This window comes from Papaver somniferum, chromosome 5 (assembly GCF_003573695.1).
Source record: "Papaver somniferum cultivar HN1 chromosome 5, ASM357369v1, whole genome shotgun sequence".
NCBI lineage: Eukaryota > Viridiplantae > Streptophyta > Magnoliopsida > Ranunculales > Papaveraceae > Papaver > Papaver somniferum.
Window position 1 is genome coordinate 173,353,375 of NC_039362.1, and position 19,951 is coordinate 173,373,325.

The window sequence follows — 19,951 nt, forward strand, 5'->3', positions numbered from 1 at the left end:
AAAGAGCTACACCAAAATTCCCTTGTAACATTTTCATTTCCAAATTAATCAAAGCCTCACTTTTCAGTTAAACCAACCTATTTTCAAAACTCATTTCCTAAATCATTTCCATAAACCCATCACACTTCCGCATTGTGCCAACAAATTTGGTATCAGAGCAAACCTAACCCAGTAATCCTAAAACTCTACCCATGGCAATTAACCAAAGTATTCAAGGTTTCAATTATGCCCAAAGTCTAATTCCAATTTTTGATGGTGAGAGTTATGATTATTGGAGTTTACAAATGAAAACATTATTCATTTCACAAGACTTATGGGATTTTGTAGAAGATGGTTATAAGGTACCCGAGTCGGCAGAAGTTCTATCGTCATGGACGGATGCAGAGAAAAAAGAGTACAAGGAAAACAAGAAGAAGGATGCTAAAGCACTACTATTTCTACAACAAGGGGTAAGCAAAACTATTTTTCCTCGAATTTCGGTGGTGAAAAGTTCGAAGGAGGCCTGGAATATTCTCAAAGTAGCATTCCAAGGATCAGAAAAGGTAATCTCCATTAAACTACAAAACTTATGGCGAGATTTTGATAATCTACTTATGAAAAAAAATGAAACTATCCAGAATTTTTTTTCAAGAGTTACTGGTATAGTAAATCAAATTAGTAGTTATGGAGATACCATAGAAAATAAAAGAGTTGTAGAAAAGATTTTAAGGAGCTTACCGTTCAAATTCGATCACATCGTCGCTGCCATTGAAGAGTCCAAAAATTTAACGACTCTCTCGGTACACGAATTAATGGGTTCACTCGAGGCGCACGAGAAAAGGATAAATATCTTCGCGGAGCAACCGTTGGAGCAGGCGTTTCAATCAAAAATAAATTTCAGTAAAAAGAAAAATACGGAAGTCAGAAAAGAAAGCTCCAGAGGGGGATCGTCATCAACATCACCTCACGAGGAAGGGTCGACATCAAATCAAGGGCCCAAAAATTTCTACCGCGGACGTGGAAGAGGAAAAGAAGGTTATAGAAACAACAACCAAAGGTACGGAAAAAATTACTCCTCAAATCTCCGATGCAGTGTTTGCAAAAAGTTTGGCCATGCAACTGAAAATTGCAAGTACAAGTGCACCAAATGTGATAACTTAAATCACATGGAAAAAGATTATTGGCTTAAAAATAATGAAGCCAACTATTCCAATAAAAATGATTCTCAAAATCAAGTATTTTATTCCTGCCTCACCTGGCAACAAGAAGCGCAAGGTATATGGTATGTCGACAGCGGATGCAGCAGCCATATGACAGGAAACAAAGAATATTTCGTAAAATTGGAGGAGCAAGATATTCCACCGGTCAAGATCGGAGATGGAAAGTTCCAGAATGTTGAAGGAAGAGGAGTCATATTCGTACGTACAAGGTCAGGTAAAACTCGATACATATCTGATGTGCTTTATGTTCCTGGCCTAGCTCAAAATTTATTAAGTGTTGGACAACTTATAAGAAAAGGGTACTCACTACATTTCGAAGACGGAGAATGCACAACTTATGATAAAATTAATAAACAATTGGTGGCAAAAGTAAAAATGTCAGGAAATTTTGTCTTTCCTTTACCTATGCCATCAATTGAAAATTGTGCAATGAGTACCAATCATATAGATGAATGCAAGCTATGGCATGTGAGATACGGGCATCTCAACTACAGATCCTTGAAGGTTCTAAAATCAAAGAACATGGTAATTGGTCTTCCTAATATCAACGATGGAGATAAAATATGTGAAGGTTGTATTCTTGGGAAATTCCATAGACTTCCATTCACCAACAAATCGTGGAGAGCAAGAAGGCCCCTCGAATTGGTGCACGCTGATATCTGCGGTCCGACAAGAACAACTTCACTCAACAACAGAAGATATTTTCTCCTATTCGTGGATGATTATACCAGGATGATGTGGGTGTATATTCTCGAGCAAAAGTCCAAGGCATTCCCTAAATTCCTAGAGTTCAAGGCATTGGCAGGGAAGCAAAGTGGTTACCAACTAAAGGTATTTCGTACAGACCGTGATGGAGAATTTACCTCAAATGGGTTTATCAACTACTACAAAAAAAACGGTATTAAGAAGGAGCTTACCGTCTGATACACTCCACAACAAAACGGCGTCGCGGAAAGAAAAAATCGTACGATCGTGGAAATGGCTCGCAGCATGTTGAAAGCAAGGAAGCTACCCAACAGTTACTGGACAGAAGCAGTCAACACGGCGGTCTACATCCTTAATCATTCGCCAACAAAAGCAGTTCTCAACAAAACTCCATATGAAGCTTGACATAAGAAAAAGACCGAGGTAACTTCTTTTAGAATTTTTGGTTGCGTAGCATACTCACATATTCCATCCTAACATAGAGAAAAGTTCGATGAAAAAGGAGAAAAGTTAATATTCATCGGATACAGCGAAGAGTCTAAAGCATATAGACTTCTAAAGCCAGATACAAAGGAACTGGTAATTTCAAGAGATGTTATTTTTGATGAATTCAAATCATGGGATTGGAATGATGAAGAAGACAACTACGAGTTGCCACTACTCATCGAAGACGAGCCAGATCAGCCACGTCAAGAAGAAAGTACTCCACCAGCAAGCCCGCGATCTCCTAGTCCAACACAACAAAGTCCAAGTTCATCGGAAGCAAGTGCCCCACCTAGAAAGGTGCGTTCCCTAAGAGATATTTATGATACATCTAATTGTGCATTTATAGCACTAGAACCTCAAAAATATGAGGAAGCGGCAAAAGAAGAAAAATGGAGACATGCCATGGACGAAGAAATGCGAGTGATCGAGAAAAATAAGACATGAGAGCTTGTCAATCAGCCAATTGATAAAGAAATAATTGGTCTGAAATGGGTCTACAAGACAAAGTATAATGAAGAAGGTTCAATTCAAAAGCATAAGGCAAGGCTAGTTGCAAAAGGATATTCCCAGTAACCAGGAATTGACTACTACGAGACATTCGCCTCAGTCGCTCGCATGGAAACAATCCGAATGGTGTTAGCTTTGGAAGCTCAACTAAAAATGAAGGTCTACCAATTGGATGTAAAGTCGGCGTTCCTAAACGGATAACTTGCAGAAGAGGTGTACGTCGAACAACTCAAGGATATGTCCGCAAAGGAAAAGAAAAAATGGTATATTGTCTCCGCAAAGCACTATATGGTCTCAAGCAAGAACCGCGTGCATGAAACAACAAAATCGACAAGTATTTCCGAGATAATGGATTTGAGAAAAGTCCAAGTGAGCCATCACTCTACATAAAAAAAAACAAGGTACAGATTTTCTAATCGTATGTCTCTACGTCGATGATTTAATTTATGCCAGTACAAAACAAGAGATGGCAGGAAAATTTAAGAAGGAGATGATGAAAGAATATGAGATGACAGACTTAGGACTTATTCGATATTTTATTGGGATTCAAGTAAAACAATCTCCAAAATAAATATTCATTTCCCGAGAAAAATATGCAGAAGACTTACTGAAACATGATGGATTGCAAACTAATTGCAACTCCAATGGGTACCAATGAGAAATTGTTAAAAAATGATGGAGCGATAAAAGTTGATCCAACCTTATTCAGAAGTCTAGTCGGCTCACTGATCTACTTAAAAAATACAAGGCCAGACATCGTCAATGCAACCAGTATTGTTTCTCGGTTTATGAGCGAGCCAAGCAAGTTACACTATGCAGCCGCAAAGAGAATTCTTCGGTATATCAAGGGAACGAAGGATTTTGGCATCAAGTATACAAGAGAAAAAGATAATGATTTAATTGGTTTCAAAGATAGCGATTGGGCAGGTTCTATTAAAGACCGAAAGAGCACATCAGGTTATGTTTTTTGTATGGGAACAAAAGTTATCTCTTGGAGTTCTAAAAAACAAAGTACGGTGGCACTATCGTCAGCCGAAGCAGAGTACATAGCATCAATAAGTGCAGCATGTGAAGCAGTATGGTTGAGAAGAATAATGACCGACCTACAACAAAGGTAAAAGAAGCCGACAGCTATCTACTGTGACAACATGTCTACAATTGCAATGACAAAAAACCCAGTCTTCCACGGAATGACGAAGCACATAGAGCTACGACATCACTTCATCAGAGAATTAGTGGAAAATAAAGAAATCGAGCTCCAATTCTGTCCGACACAAGAACAAAATGCGGACATTTTCACAAAAGCAGTCACAATGGACAAGTTCAATCATTTTAGAGAAAAGCTTAACATCACAAATTAAGAGGGGGTGTTAAAAACATAAGTTAATTTGTGATTACTCTAGAATAATCTTGGAGAGGCTTAGTCTCCTGGACTAAGTAAATCCCAATAACCATCTACAAAGCCCAGTACAGGCCAGAGTCTCTGGCTTCTTTTCATCACGAGTTATTCTAGAGAATTATCTCTAGACTATTCCTAGCCTAGTCGGTCCACAATCTCTAGAGAATTCTTTCTCTAGATTTATCCTTCTTGGTCGGTGTTAGTACGTCTCATGTAAAGAAGTATCTAGACTGTCCTAGTTAGTCAGTTGAGTTAGCCTATAAATAGGCAACACTGGGTTCATTTGTAAGCATCGAAAACTCAAGTGGGTATCATTAAGAGTGAGAGCTAGTTAGTAAGCAAGTCAAGTGACTGCTACTGTAAGTAGTGAGCCAAAGAGCTACACCAAAATTCCCTTGTAACATTTTCATTTCCAAATTAATCAAAGCCTCACTTTTCAGTTAAACCAACCTATTTTCAAAACTCATTTCCTAAATCATTTCCATAAACCCATCACACTTCCACATTGTGCCAACATGGTTGTGGAGAGGAGAATGAGCGATATCAGATAAAAGGGTTCTTGTTTTAGAACGATTTTTTTTGGGGACCATGGTTTTTTTGGGGGACCATGGTTTTATTTTGGGTAAAGGCATTAGAAGTAATTTTAGGTCACCCCATATCTAGTTATTTATTTAATACCTAATCTACCCTCTTAATTAATTTTAGGTTATGATTAGTGAATGATTTAGTTAAAAACAATTAGTGAGATTAAATTAAAAGATGGGTTTATTATTAGTTGAGTATAATTATGGAGAGAGTAGAGTTAGAGAAGATGAAGGAGAAAAGCATGGAAAATAAAAAAAAAAAATCCAATTCACTAAGTTTGAGTATTCAAATGATGAAAACTCATCTGATTCTGCATCTCCATCCTCTCCTAGAATATTTGTTAATCTTCAAAATGATCCGGATTTGAATTGGATTTTGAACAGTCCGGTTACTTTATATGAAGAACAAGTAACTGAACTCATCTGAAGCTGTAGTTCGGTTTCCCCGTGAGATGAACAAGTAACCGAACTCATCTGAAAGTGTAGTTCGGTTACTTGTTCCAAACACGCAGGTTACCGAACTCTCAAATAATAGAATTTCTAGGAGTTACAGTGTTATGTTCGGTTGGTTCTCAACTAACCGAACTTTGGTGTACAAAGTTCGGTTGGTTCGCAAACTGCATGCACTTTTGATCTGACCGAACTTTACGTAATATAAGAGTATATAAGTTTACAAAGTTCGGTTCTTTCACAAACTTGAACCTAACAGCTAACCAACCGAACTCTGAGTTCGGTTTCTGCGATAAAATTGTGAAGTTACCGAACTTAACAAACAAAAAAAATGTGAAGTTCCAGCATCTATTGGCTAAGTTCGGTTACTTTGTAGTTTTAAAAGTTTTTGCGAACAAACCGAACTCTATTGGCTAAGTTCGGTTATTTTGGAACTCAACATAGTGGCCACAACAACACAGTTCGGTTAGACTAGATTTGTTTTTTTTTCGGTTCTAAGGGTGGAGTTTGATTACTTTGTAGTTTTAAAATTTTTTGCGAAACAACCGAACAGAGAGTTTGGTGACTTAGTTTTAAATCCAATAGAACCGAACTGTTCTTCGCGTTCTTCATTTTCAAGAAGTTCGATTAGTAAACTAGGGTTTTTTGGAAAATCGTCCTAACCGAACATGGCTCTGTAACTCCTATTAAAACCCTATTTTGATGATTTTTATTCGATTGAAGCAATCAAAATCAAATTAAAGTGAAGGGTTTGTTGGAAAATACCTCCGGAGAGGTCCCATGGCAGAATCAGGTTGCGGCTGGCGTCTTTTATACTCGATAAAATTATTATGTAATCGAACTTAATTGTGATTGCATTGATGTTGTTACATTTCTTAAATAGGCGGTGGCGGTGGTGGTGGGAAGAGGTGGTGGTGGTAATCGGTGGTTGCTGGTGGTGATAATCGGAGGTGGTGGTGGTGGTAATCGGCGGTGGTGGGCGGTGGTGGGCGGTGGTGGTGGGAGGAGGTGGTGGTTATATATATAGGTAGTTTTAAATTAAATTAGGTTAAGGGTAGGTTAGTCATTTCAACGTTTTAGGACACCCCTTATCACTGTAGGGAAGGTGGCCTAATAAAACCATGGTCCCCTCAAAAAAGAAACCTATTTTGAGGCATACTCATTTTTTTGAGGCATACTCATCCATTATATTATCTAGGGTGGGTTTATAAGGGATATCTAAAGGTAGGGTAATTACCTATATATCCCTAAATAATTTCAATTTGTCATAGTTCCCTTATCCTCAAAAACCAAAAATTAAAAATCAAAATAAACTTTAAACTTAAACATGTAGGACTCAAATTCAATAAAGAAATTAATCAAACAAAGGAAGCACGAATCGAAGTGAGCGATGTTGGAATGCGAAATCCAAATCTCAATTGCTCTTAGATGTATTTTAGAATGTATGCATAACAAACCCATCTTGTTTTTGATTGATTTTATTTTGTTTGACCGGTAGAATATGATTTCAAAGATGAAATTAGGGTTTTCAGAAGATCAGTTCGGCTAATCTTGCAGTATCAATTTTGAGCCGAACTTAGTGTATGATTTAGAGAAACACTATGTTCGGCTAATGCGACTTTACAATATTTTCAGCCGAACCTCAATTTTCCAGCCGAACCTCAATTTTTCAAGCCGAACCTAGTGGATGATTCAGTTTCTGAGTGAAGTTCGTCTGATAACTTTTGAGCCGAACCTCTGTTTTTTTGAAATTATACCTAGGTTCGGCTGACAAGTTATCAGCCGAACCTAGGTATAATTTAAAAAAAAACAGAGGTTCGGCTCAAAAGTTATCAGCCGAACTGTTCATCTGGTCAGCAGATCTGGGTTTTAAAAATTCAATTTTTTGGCAGATTCAACTTATAAAAGGAAATTAAACCTCGATAGAAGTTTACCTCTGATTTGAATCACACATTTTGGTAACTTCTAATCATTAAAATCTCAAAAGCCAAAACCCAAGCTTTTTTTCTTCACTTCTTCTTCTTCCTCTCAAAAATCCCAACTCTCTCACATAAATTTGATTTTTCTACTAATTCACCATTAATAATTTAATGTTTAATCAATCCTTAAAATTCATAATTAATCAATTATAATCATAATTATTTACACTAATTATATAAGGGTAGTTATGCCATTATCAAAAATGGTGGATGAGGGGTGATGTTGTTTTTTTTTAGTGACCCTATTTTGGCATTATCTAGTATGCCTCAAAAAAAATCTAGTATGCCTCAAAATAGGTTTCTCAAAAAAACCATGGTCCCTAAAAAATCATTCTTGTTTTATGGTTCCCTAAATAAAAGCTCACTTGTTGTCCCATGCCAATGTATGGTTCCATCCCATACCACCAACCGGGGCTAGCCCAGTTCGCTTGGAACTTGACTCTCGTGCTTGAGGTTGCTGAATTTGGTTCGAGGTTCTGCTTTCGTAAAACCTTGTCGGTGTTGAATTGCGAATGGAGGTTTTATCAAAGCACCTCTCATAAATTTAAAAAATAATAATGAAAAAGAGAAAAATTGTTCTGATAGAGTCGGGTTACAAAATGATAGATCTTTTGAATTTTGGTACTAAATTATAGATAACTCAACAATACATTTATTATATATGAATCTGTATTTTCTTTAGCTCGTTTTGATTGTATTGATTGTTATATCAGCTTTACCAACGGCAAGTTTATCATGTCATGCGCCATGTACAATTAATCAATCCACTGCTCCCTCTGTTCCAATTTGTTCGTATGCCTTGAGAGAATAAAAAAATTAAGAACAAAAAAAATCGAATGCTTCTCATGAATTACAATTATTATTTTTAAGGATTTGGCATGATTGGAAGAACGTATTTTTAAAAGCCTTGAAGTGAAAATTTAAAGTAAAAGTTTAATGCCCGAAATAAAAACAATTTGCTTAAGCCATCACTATTTTGGGATGCCAAAAAATAATATTTAGTACTTACAAAATGGGATGGGGAGAGCAGTATTTATATATAGCGAACAAACTAAATTATTCATGGATCTTTTAAAGATGGCATCTAGCAACCGATTTAGAAATCTATATATAGGTGCGCTAATACTAAATCCATGAGTATTCAATCGCGATAATTTAAGTGTGGTAAAGCTACAAAGGTACCTGAAGTTGAGAAGAACAAGAATTATACGCTGTGTCTTGGTTTCCGAGTTTTCTCTCCAACGAAGAGTTTCCCTTTCCCTTCCTTTCTCTTTCGTTTTTTTAGTCTATATCGGTGATGGCTGAGGATAAATCCTCGGAATTATTGAAGAAGGAGATCCTGGGGGTGGTTTTACTAACGATCCTGGATCTAAAATTTCAGATGCTAATTGTGACTGGGATACGGAGATGCTACCATCTCAATTTCAGCCAGACGGTAAGATACAAAACCCTTTGTTTGTTCAATCTTTTAAAGAGAAATTGATTGGAAATCAGGCTGATTGCTGAAGATGAACCAGAGTTGGAGATGGAATCTAATATTCCATCAATTTCAATTGATGCTAATCTGAAACAGAAATTATATGCCCGATGGAAAAATTGTTTGATTGGTAAGGTTGTGGGTAAAACTGTGGGTTTCAAATTTATTAATGATCGTTCAAGAGAGTTATGGAAACCCTCTGGTTTAATGCAAATCTTAGATTTAGGGCATGATTTCTTCCTGTTTCAATTTGAACATTTTGCTGATTATAAGAAGGCTTTGCTAGAAGGTCCTTGGTTTTTAGCTGGTCATTACTTATCTATGAGGCGCTGGAGTCCCAATTTTAGACCATCTAAAGCTTCCATCTCTGTTACAGCAAATTGGGTCAGATTGCCGGAGTTACCTATTGAATATTTTGATAAGCAAGTTCTCCATGATATTGCATCCAAGATTGGTAAACCAATTAAGATCGATTATACTACAGAACATGTCACTAGGGGTCGGTATGCTAGGGTATGTGTTGAGATAGATACTGAAAAACCTTTACTTCCTGGCATCAAAATTGGCAGAGATTTTCAGCGTATTGAATATGATTTGTTTCCGCTGTGGGCGCCTATCTCATCGTCAAACTCAATGTCTGGAACTCAGTACTTCATCGCCGTCTACATCTACTGCTCCACTGCCAACTCAACCTGTGGAGCACCAACAACAAAAAACTACTGAAAGTTTTGGTCCATGGATGCTGGTAACTCGGAAGAAGATGAGTCGGTCTGGGAAACGAGTTACCGATTCTCATAATCGTTTCTCAGCTCTACGAAGTAATACTGATGATAAGATAACCAAATACTCATCTAAGACGGATGAGCAGGCCCATGGACAGGGTCCAATTCATAAGAGTGTACATCCGGTCCAGCAATCTAAGAGCAGATGGCAACCAGCTGGTGGCACTTCTAATCCTCATCCACCTCATAGTCAGACGGTCAAAGATCAGCAATTTATCTCTATCCCTTTAGCAGCTGCGTGTCCTGCCAAGCCTGTGCATGAAGTGGCAGAAACCACTAACATTTCTAAACCAAATTTATGTTTAGCCGACAAGAATGTGTCTATTTCTTCACAGGGTATACGTTTAACTTCAAAGCTTAACAACCCAACTTTCTGTTTCTCTGCAGGGGCATCGAAATTTAATGGGGACCCTAAATCCTCTTCCGAACATGTTTACTCAGACCTCACTACTGTTCTCAGTGGAAGCATGGATGGTCGACGATCTCCTAGTACGCAATGCCCAACGGGAGTTAGATATGATGGGGAACAACTTGTTTCAAGTAGTAGTGGAACAGATGGGTCAACTGGATCAGTGCATTCAACTGTTGGAGGAAATCAATGCATTACGACGGGAGCTTCTTACAATCCTTCCACAGTTGGTCCATGCACCAGAGAACGTGAACACCAATGCACTACTACACAGAGTATGCAGAGTATTACGACCAGTCCAGTTCCTCCCGCTTCATTGGAATTTTCAGGCGCCTCTAAATCCTTTTTTAAGCGAATTCCCAAGTCTCGAATGCGTCACAAAGATTTGGCGAGAGGACACCATATTGGATGTGATATTTCCACCACTTGTGGAGACACCGGCCCTTATAAGAAGCCCAGGAGGAACTTCGAGAGTAGGGATGCAAATAATTACTCGATGGGATTTGGATGTGACTCAACAACGAATATTCAGAGCCCGACTAACTCCACTTCAGGATGTCAATCATCAGGAACAATGTGTGACACGCGAGAGAACCAGGAATGAGCTCTCGTGCTTTAACAGTGTTGACATTCCTTACTCCTATCATAATTTCTCAATGAAGATTGTTGTTTGGAATTGTCGTGGTGCTTCACGACCCTCTTTTATTCGCGTTACTAGAGATCTAATACGAAGTCATCAGCCTACCATTCTTGCAATCTTGGAAACTAGGTTGTTGAGCTTTCAAGCTAGTGGAATTATTTCACAGTTGGGTTTTTCAGACTCTATTTGTGTGGATCCAGAGGGCTTTTCCGGAGGTTTATATCTTTTATGGAATAGTTCTGGAGTCGATGTACAAGCAGTTTCTGAATCCCGTTTGGCTGTCCATGCTGTCATTACTGCTCAACTTCAGGAACCATGGATTTTGTCGACAGTGTACAATAGTTCTAACCCGACCATCCGTAAGCTTGTTTGGGATGAGATGCGAGCTGTAGCTTCTCTGCAAGTTCCTTGGGTAGCTGCTGGGGACTTTAATGTACTTCTTGACGCAAGAGAAAAGTGTGGTGGCAAACCCCTAACTGTTGGACAGTGCAAGGAGCTTAAACAGGTACTTTCTCACTGTAATCTTATTGATGTTGGAGCTGCTGGTCCTAGATTGACTTGGAATAACAAGCGTACGGGCATGGCTAATATTCGGGAGCGCTTGGATCGTGTCCTTGCCAATGAACAATGGATTAAGTACCATGAAGAGGCTCAGGTAAAAACCCTTTCCTACTATGATTCTGATCATCACGCTCTGCTTGTAGATACCAATCCTTGTATTAAACGCAAACCTAGACCTTATCGTCTAGAAGCCATATGGACAGAGGACCCTCGTTTTACTAAAGTGGTTAGTGACTGTTGGATTTCAGACAACTCTTATAGTGGGTCTGATGCCTTTTTAGCTAATGTTTGCAAGTTCCAATCTGAATCCCGTAAATGGAATAAGAAAGTGTTTGGTAATCTGTTAAATCAGATTTCTGATGCTAGAGTTCAGTTAATCGATGCTCAGCTTTCTTTTGAGCAGAATCCTACCATTGGTAATAAGGGTACTTTAATATTGAAACTTTATGAATACCTACAACTTCTTAAAGCTGAAGAACTTTACTGGAAACAAAAATCTAGAAACCAATGGCTTAGGGAAGGAGATTTGAATACTCGTTTTTTCCATACATCTACTTTGATTAGACATAACAAAAATCGCATTTCTATGTTGAAAGATGGTAATGGTCACTGGATTGATCAACCTGAGGATTTAGAGAGTCATATTGTTGCTCATTTCACTTCTTTATTTAATCAACCTGCTGATTGCATTAATAACTCTCATGAACTTGAATATTTGTTCCCTGCCATCATGACTCCTGAAGATAATCAGGCTTTAACTAGACTTGTGACTGAATCTTAAATTCGTTTTGCTATAAATCAGATAGGTCCCATGAAGGCTCCGGGGCCTGATGGTTTGCAGGGCTTTTTTTATAGAAAATATTGGCACATCGTTGGCCCTAGTGTTATCTCTATGGTGGAATGTTTCTTCGTTGATGGTTGTCTTCATCCTGAGCTAAATCGTACCTATATTGTTTTGATCCCCAAGAGAAAATCCCCCATTAATATTAAGGAGTATAGGCCAATTAGCTTATGTAACTTTGCTCTGAAAATCATTACAAAATTTTTAGCTAATAGGTTGCGCCCTTTTTTGGATCGCATCATTAGTCCTTGTCAACATGCTTTTGTTCCTAATCGCTCTATATTTGATGCTATTCTTTTGAACAATGAAATTTTCCACTCTTTCCGGAAAAAGAAGGCTTAAAGGGGTGGATGGCTTTGAAATTAGATTTTTATAAGGCCTATGATAGACTTAACTGGAATTTCTTGTTACGTATGTTCAAATGTCTTGGTTTCAGTTCAGAGTAGATTAGGTGGGTCTCTGAATGTATCAAAACAGTTTCTTTTGAAATTTTAGTTAACGGGTCTCCTAGTCCACCCATTTTTCCCGGTAATGGTATTTGACAGGGGATCCTTTATCCCTTGTTTGTTTATTTTAAGCCTTGAAACTTTACCGCGCTTAATAGACAGAGGTGTTAAGCTAGGTACTCTCAAGCCTTTTTCGATTGTGCCTTCCGCTCCTAAGATTACTCATTCTTTCTATGCGGATGATAGTATCATCTACTTGCAGGCTACTAAGTCTAATGCTGAGAATCTAGCTACTATCTTGCAACACTATTGTCAGTGGTCTGGTCAACTTATAAATCAAACTAAATCTATCCTTATGTTAACTCCTAATATCCATAAGAGTCTCATTAGGATTTTTACTAATTTCCTTAAGGTTAAATATCAAGAGGACCCTGGTAAATATTTGGGAGTACCAGTTCAATGGGGTAGAGTCACTGCTTCTACTTTTTCTGACCTTACTGATAAATTTGTTAATCGTATGCAGGGTTGGAAATCCACCTCTTTAAATTTTGCCGGTAGAACTACTTTACTTAAAACTGCTTTGGATCCGGTTTCTAATCACCTTATGACTGTATTGAAACTTCCTATGAAAATCACTAAGCTTTTGAACAGGTATAAAAGGGAGTTTCTTTGGCAGCATAGAACTGGCCAGAGGAAGCTACACAGTATAGGATGGGATACGGCTTGTCAGCCTGTTGAAACGGAGGATTAGGAATTAGGGATCTTCACTTGAATAATTTGGCTTTGTTGGCTAAAATGGCTTGGCGAATTCACTCTCAGCCAGAGTCTGTGATTTCCCGTTTATTTAAAGCCAATATCACAGGAATAGTACTTTTTGGACGTGTTTGTCATATCCTTCTAACTCTCTCTGTTGGAAAATTATTTTACAGGATCGTGACATCCTCACAGAATCATTGCGTTGGTGTATTGGTAATGGGAAACAAATTAACTTCTGGAATGATCCTTGGGTTGAAAATCTACCTCTCAGATCAGTTCTTACTGTTCAAGCCCGCATTGATCATACTCTCCTGGTTAAAGATGTGATAGATAAAAATGGTCCAAGTTGGAACTTGTCATTATGTGCTAATGATCTCCCATCTTCTGTGCAGGAAAAAATTCAGTCTATTGTTGTTCCAGTTTCTCCTTTTGTCCAAGACTCTTTGGTCTGGCAGCCTAGTAAGTTTGGTGATGTGACTGCTAAGGAAGCTTACAAATGGTTGTTGTCTAATAAGAAAAACTTAAACTCTTTTTGTAAAGACTGGAAGTCCATTTGGCATCTACGTTGTCCCCAGAAAATTAGGTCTTTTATGTGGCTCGTAGCTCATAATAGGATACCTGTTCATGAGATTCTTTATCGTGTTGGTATTGGTACATCCCCGAAATGCCCACTGTGTCACAATCATTTTGAAACTGAACTCGATCATTTTTTCCAATGTCCTGTGGTTCAACCTATTTGGACTACGCTTGCATGCAGGTGGAATTATAGATTTCAATTAGAACCTATAACTCCGTCTTGGCTTATCCAATTATGTTCTACTAAATTGTCTTTCAATGGACTGCAGAGAGTAACTTTAGTTCCGTTTATTTTGTGGCATATTTGGCTTGCTCGTAATGAACTTGTTTTTAATTCAACTCCTTTTAGGAGTCTTTTTGTGTTAGGGAAGGCATATCGTGCTGCCGAGGAGTATCAATTTAGCATGCCATATCACGAATGTTCCAGTGCTAAACAACAAATGCTAATCTCTTGGAAACCACCAGCAGCTCCGTATATTAAACTTAACTCTGATGGTGCTGCTTCTTCTCTTACAGGAGCTGGGATTGGAGGGGTTTTGTGAGACTTTGGAGGTCAGTTCTTAGCTTGTTTTGTGAGCCACATATATCGTAATGGCAACACCGTTGCAGAAATTTGGGCAATTCGGCAAGGTCTTCTTTTGGCTATTCAACTCGGCTACTCTATTGTGGAGGTTGTGAGTGACTCCGTTTATGCTATTCAACTCTGTCGTAAGTTAGTTTCCAGCCCATGGTATCTCAAACATTTGGTTGAGAATATCCATTTTTTTGGTGAAGTTTTTTGGCAATGTTTTGTTTACACATATGTATAGAGAAGCCAACTGTGTGGCTGATTTTTTGGCTAAGAAAGCAGCTCAATGTAACATGAATCATGTCTGGATTTCTACTCCTCCAGATTTCATCACTGCTGAGCTTTTTGCTGATACTCAGGGGAGGGCCTACCCCGTTTTGTTAGGCCCTAGTTTTCCGATAGTTATGAATACCAAAAAAAAGAAGTTGGGATTGGAGCCATACATTTGCCTTGGGGGGTTAACTTTAATGATGAAAGTTTTGTATAAGGATTACATGCTAATATTTTAGGAGGCGGTGGACCTTTTCACTTTTAAAATTTTGTAATTTCGCCTATTTTTTAAAGCAAAATGACACCCTCACACTTGAAAATATAGCATATGGTTATATCTAGCCCTATCCTTACATTGTATTGTATTTACTAACATGTCAGGACCATTTCAATAGTTATGAAAATAAAAGGGCGGTATAAATAATCGAAAACTAAAAGTCTTTTTAAAAGACTAAGTTGCCTTTTAAGTGGGGATTAGTTCTCGCGCCTAAAGTAAGCAAGCAAACAAGTGTACACAATCATTGTGGGAGAAGAGAGAACTCATCGAATAGAGCATTGATTTATTTTTTCCTTTTTTTTTTTTTGAAAGGTGCGTTGATCGAGTGTTACCGGCTTTAAAAACTAAACAAAAGACACATCCGAAAATAAAAAGAATTCTAGATTGGTGCCCGTGCTATGCAGTGGGCATTTTTTTCTTTTCGATCTGGTGGGCGATGCATTTTTAATTTGGGGCGGCGGGGCGAATGCATTAAATAGGTGAAGAAAGGATAGGAATTATATTTATTTTTTCCATTTATTTTTGCAAAAAATATGTGTGAAATATGTTGGGTTTTTTTCCCCTTAATATATTATTTTGGAAAAAAAAATCCTAATATATTAGGTACTCGACTTCCATAAAATTCTAACACGGTAAGTTAAGATTTTCTTTTCCGTAACAAAATATTTGTCGGAGGTATTTTCCATCTTAGACGGTGTTATTAACGTACAATTAAGTATTTAGTGTAAACACGGTGTAAGAAAATTAATTAGATTAAAACTCTCATGGAAGTTTTGTCGACCTTCCTTTTTGTTGACGGGGTTACTAACAGACGGTTAAATACTTGATGTAAATAAAATGCAACCCTATTTTTAATATCCCAACCAATAGAGTTATGCTAAGCGTCCTCATCATAGCTTATACATTAGAAAAGGCATATTTCGACCAACGTGAAGCGACTGTTATATCAGAGTTCATCGTGAGAGTTTATTTTGTCAAGGCCTTTAAGTGGGGAGATGTGTAGGATGTACTTGAAGTTAAGCAGCTTAGCCATCAGGGTTAACACACTTGCTCAGGAGCTTGACTCTCAAATAGGAGGTCAACAGATCGAATCTCTGCTCACGAATTTGGAGATCTCTTGAAATACTTCTCCTATGTGTATCTTGTATATCTAGTTAAGTTCTTAATGTATCATCTTTCTTATTAAAAAAAGAAAAAAAAAGTTAAGCAGCGCGGAATAGGTTTTCTTGTCGTTAGGTGGGCTAAATATAATTTTCAGATATATAAGGGCCAAAAGTAGTAAATTTTAAATGATTTTTTAGGGACCATGGTTTTTTTGAGGGGACCATGTTTTATTAGGCCACCTTCCCTATAGTTATATGGGGTGTCCTAAAGTGTTGAAATGACTAACCTACCCTTAACCTAATTTAATTTAAAACCAACCTAATAACCACCTATATATATATATAACCACCACCTCCTCCCACCACCACCGTCGATTACCACCACCACCTCTTATTATCACCACCATCAACCATCGATTACCACCACCACCTCCTCCCACCACCACCTCCCACCACCGCAGATTACCACCACCAACAACAACCACCGATTACCACCACCACCTCTGATTACCACCACCTCCGATTACTACCACCTCTATATATATAGCTTAATTTAAAACATTAATAAAGAAATTCTCACAAACACATTACTTGTCATCCGGTTTTGGTTGAATAAATGAGAAGTAATCATCAAAATGAGTTGAAAATGCAAGTTGCAGAGAGGTTTAATGGAGGTTTTTCTTTTTTCAGAGAAAAGTTCGGTTACATCGTAAAAAACAAGTCTCTGCCGAACTTTTAGTTCGGTTACATCGCAAAACGTTCGGTTTCGTCACAAAAATATCGTTTATCACGAATTAATTTTTTCTTAACCAAACTCAGAGTTCGGATATCACGAATTAATTTTTTCTTAACCAAACTCAGAGTTCGGTTATCACGAATTAATTTTTTCTTAACCAAACTCAGAGTTAGGTTGATTCGCAAAAAAGACTTTTAACCGAACTCCTTGTATTAGAACAACACAAGTCCATAAGTTTGGTTCCTTCGCAAAATAAGGATATCACCGAACTTTAAGTTCGGTAGGTAGAGAAATTTGATATGTAACCGAACACACAAGATGTACCCAAATAAATTGTTAAGTTCAAAGTTCGGTTACCTACCATTTTATACTAGGTAACCGAATATAGCACTGTAACTTTGGTTGTACCTTTTTATCGTGAGTTCGGTTAGATAAGCTTTTGGATAAAAGTTTGCGAAACAACCGAACTTCTTACACTTGGAATAATTTTTTTTAACGTAAAGTTCGGTTGGATAGTTGGTTGGTATGAACTTTGCATACCAACCGAACTATGTACAGTTGGTAAAATTTTATTTTCTCGTAAAGTTCGGTTAGTTATTGTTTGCAAAGCAACCGAACTTCTAGACCCTAAAGTTCGGTTACATTGCGGGCAAACCGAACATTACATTGTACGACCAAAACCTCCATTAACGAGCGAGTTCGGTAACCTGGGTGTTTGGAAAACATAACCGAACTACACTTTCAGGTGTGTTCGGTTACATGTTCTTGACATATGGTAACCGAACTGGCCCAAATCTACATAAAAAATTTCATTTTTTTGAAAGTTTGGATCAATTAAACCAACATTATCTAAGTTTGAAGCATACCTGATGACCCAAATGCTCTTCTTCTGGTTGTGGTTGGTAAAAACCATCGTTTTCATCTTGAGATTGAGTTTGGGGAAGAATACAATCACCATCTAAGAAATAACTCATATCCGGATCATTGTGAAGATTAACAAATACTTTAGGAGAGGAAGGAGATGAAGATTCATATGTGCTATCATCAATTGAATCATCACTTGGATACTCAAGATTAGTGAACTCAAAAAAAATATTATTTTTCATGTTTTTCTTCTTTATCTTCTCTAACTTTACTCTCTCAATAATTCTACTTCTTTAGCTTAATCATTTCACTAATCATTACCCAAAATTAATCAGGAAGGTAGTTTAGATATTAATATTAATATCTAGATAAGGGGTGACCTAGATTTACTTCTAAATGTCTTACTAAAAATAGAACCATGGTCCCAAAAAAAAACCATGATCCCAAAAAAATCGTTCTAAATTTTGGAGTGGTCTTAAGCCCATCTTGACTTCCTCTGTGAAGTTACTGAAATGAGATGCCCATTTTGCACCAGTGTGAAGCTAATCACTAATCAGAGACCCTGGTTCAACACCACACAGGTCATATGTAGTACGTATTTTTACTTGCCTGTGCTTTGTTTTCTCCTCTGAATTTGGTATTTGCAGATTGTATCAGTGTATGTGATCTTATATATGACTTGCGAGTAATTTTTTTTGCTCAAGGTTTTAGTTGAAGACCAAAAATGATTGCAACTATATATCCTGATTCTCTTATGATTTCGATATGGGCATAACACATTATTGCCCTTTACAGTTTATGAAATTGAAAATCCCAACTACCAAAAGTGACTTCATAAATATTTACTGCAACAGATATGGACTCATAAGAGTGCATCTATAAGCACTGCTACACTCATTTTCGATGTAGACGACTTTAAACTACTCGTACTATTCCTCAATTTGATTTAGATATACAAACAAATTAAACTATATTCTTCCTCTTACATAAATAGCAGTAATTGTAGAAGATATGATTCGAGTCGAATCCATTTAGAATTGGCTTCCTTCGAATGTTTGTCCGAATTGCCAACCAGAAGGTGCAACATTATTACTAAGAACAGTTCTTCCATCACTGGTGGTTACTTGGAACGAGAGGCTTTGCCCATTTAAGTACGAGTTACTCTGCCAATTTTGTCCCCAATTCCTTGACATGGCTTGCCATCCTGAATTAGACCCTTTAATTGACACAGATTGAACATCACCGGCACCGCCAACGTTGGTGATCAACACCAAGTTGAAGTACGAGTGACCGTTTATGGTAAACCTTATGCCTCCCCTCTTCACACAGGATACCCTGTAGCCAACGCACGCGAATAATTCAAATTAGAATTATAAAAAATTCAGATGCCGGAATATTTTCAATTTGGATTTATTTATACAACAATCGTACCTTCTGAATGAGACGGGAATGATTCCAGCTTGGTATGTTCCGATTTGCAAGAATGCAGGCTCAGCTAAATCAAAGTGTTGTAGAGGAGGATTGCACCAACCACCATTATCATTGGACTGAGCAGGGTTAGGAGGACAGAAATTTGTTGCTGTAACGAGAATTGACCCAGGGTGGCACCATCTAGGATCGTTTTCACATCTCAGTTCGTAACACGACCCGCAACTTAACCCATTGTTGAACAAGGCAGTACTGAGTGCAGCTGTATTAGTTCCATATCCTTGACTGTTCAAATTTCCGTACCCACATGCTCCTCCTGCATTCATCGACACGCAACAGAAAAGATAAATCAACATACATTCCAAATATTGCATAGTGTTGAATCATATAGTTAACTTACCCATTGTTCCTGATGCATCACCACCGCCATAAAACGTGGCGTGACCATCCATCCAACCACCGCCATAATCTCCATAAACACAACTGAAACATAGGCTGGCCGCCGCGAAGATAAATAAGCAGGAAAGAAGATCAGATGAGATTCCACGTCCTGATACCATAACTATTAGATAAAATCAGGGGAAAACAGGAGAAAATGTGAATGAGTTTTTGATGTTATCGGCACTGAAAAGGTGTCAATTTATAGTAGCAGATGATTATGCAAATTTTATGAAAGTAGATAAGTTGGAGACGGGAAACTGAAAAAGGAAGTGAAAGGTGTCGATGTAGGGATGGGAAGAGACAAGATAGCAGTTATCAGATCCTGGGCTAGAATCCAGAGCCACAAAACAGATTGAAGTTATTACTACTAATGGCAAAATAAATTTCACATGCGTCTCTGTACTAGTTGTGGATTACCAACCGCATATTATCCGTCATTTGCATCACCATGACCCTACCCCTAACAT

General features: G+C 37.8%; 2 protein-coding genes across 3 annotated transcripts; one reads left to right on the top strand and one right to left on the bottom strand.

The window, feature by feature from the left end:
- Nucleotides 1–8,345: 8,345 nt before the first annotated feature.
- On the top strand, nucleotides 8,346–14,805 carry LOC113283691. 2 transcript variants are annotated; one of them, XR_003327581.1, is made up of 3 exons: nucleotides 8,346–8,744; nucleotides 9,956–13,680; nucleotides 14,314–14,805. XR_003327581.1 is itself a non-coding variant. In XM_026533020.1 (2 exons), exons 1-2 carry the CDS (start codon nucleotides 8,607–8,609, stop codon nucleotides 11,957–11,959), a joined length of 2,142 nt encoding a protein of 713 aa, XP_026388805.1. In that variant the 5' UTR covers nucleotides 8,346–8,606; the 3' UTR covers nucleotides 11,960–14,805. The 2 variants fall into 2 exon arrangements, 1 of the variants encoding a protein (XP_026388805.1); XM_026533020.1 differs by having other exon boundaries at nucleotides 9,956–14,805.
- A 3,535-nt stretch (nucleotides 14,806–18,340) lies between these two features.
- On the bottom strand, nucleotides 18,341–19,711 carry LOC113283692 (expansin-A10-like). Its single transcript, XM_026533021.1, has 3 exons — nucleotides 19,444–19,711; nucleotides 19,047–19,359; nucleotides 18,341–18,950 (listed from the first exon to the last, which is right to left on the bottom strand). Exons 1-3 carry the CDS (start codon nucleotides 19,601–19,603, stop codon nucleotides 18,647–18,649), a joined length of 777 nt encoding a protein of 258 aa, XP_026388806.1. The 5' UTR covers nucleotides 19,604–19,711; the 3' UTR covers nucleotides 18,341–18,646.
- Nucleotides 19,712–19,951: the final 240 nt, after the last annotated feature.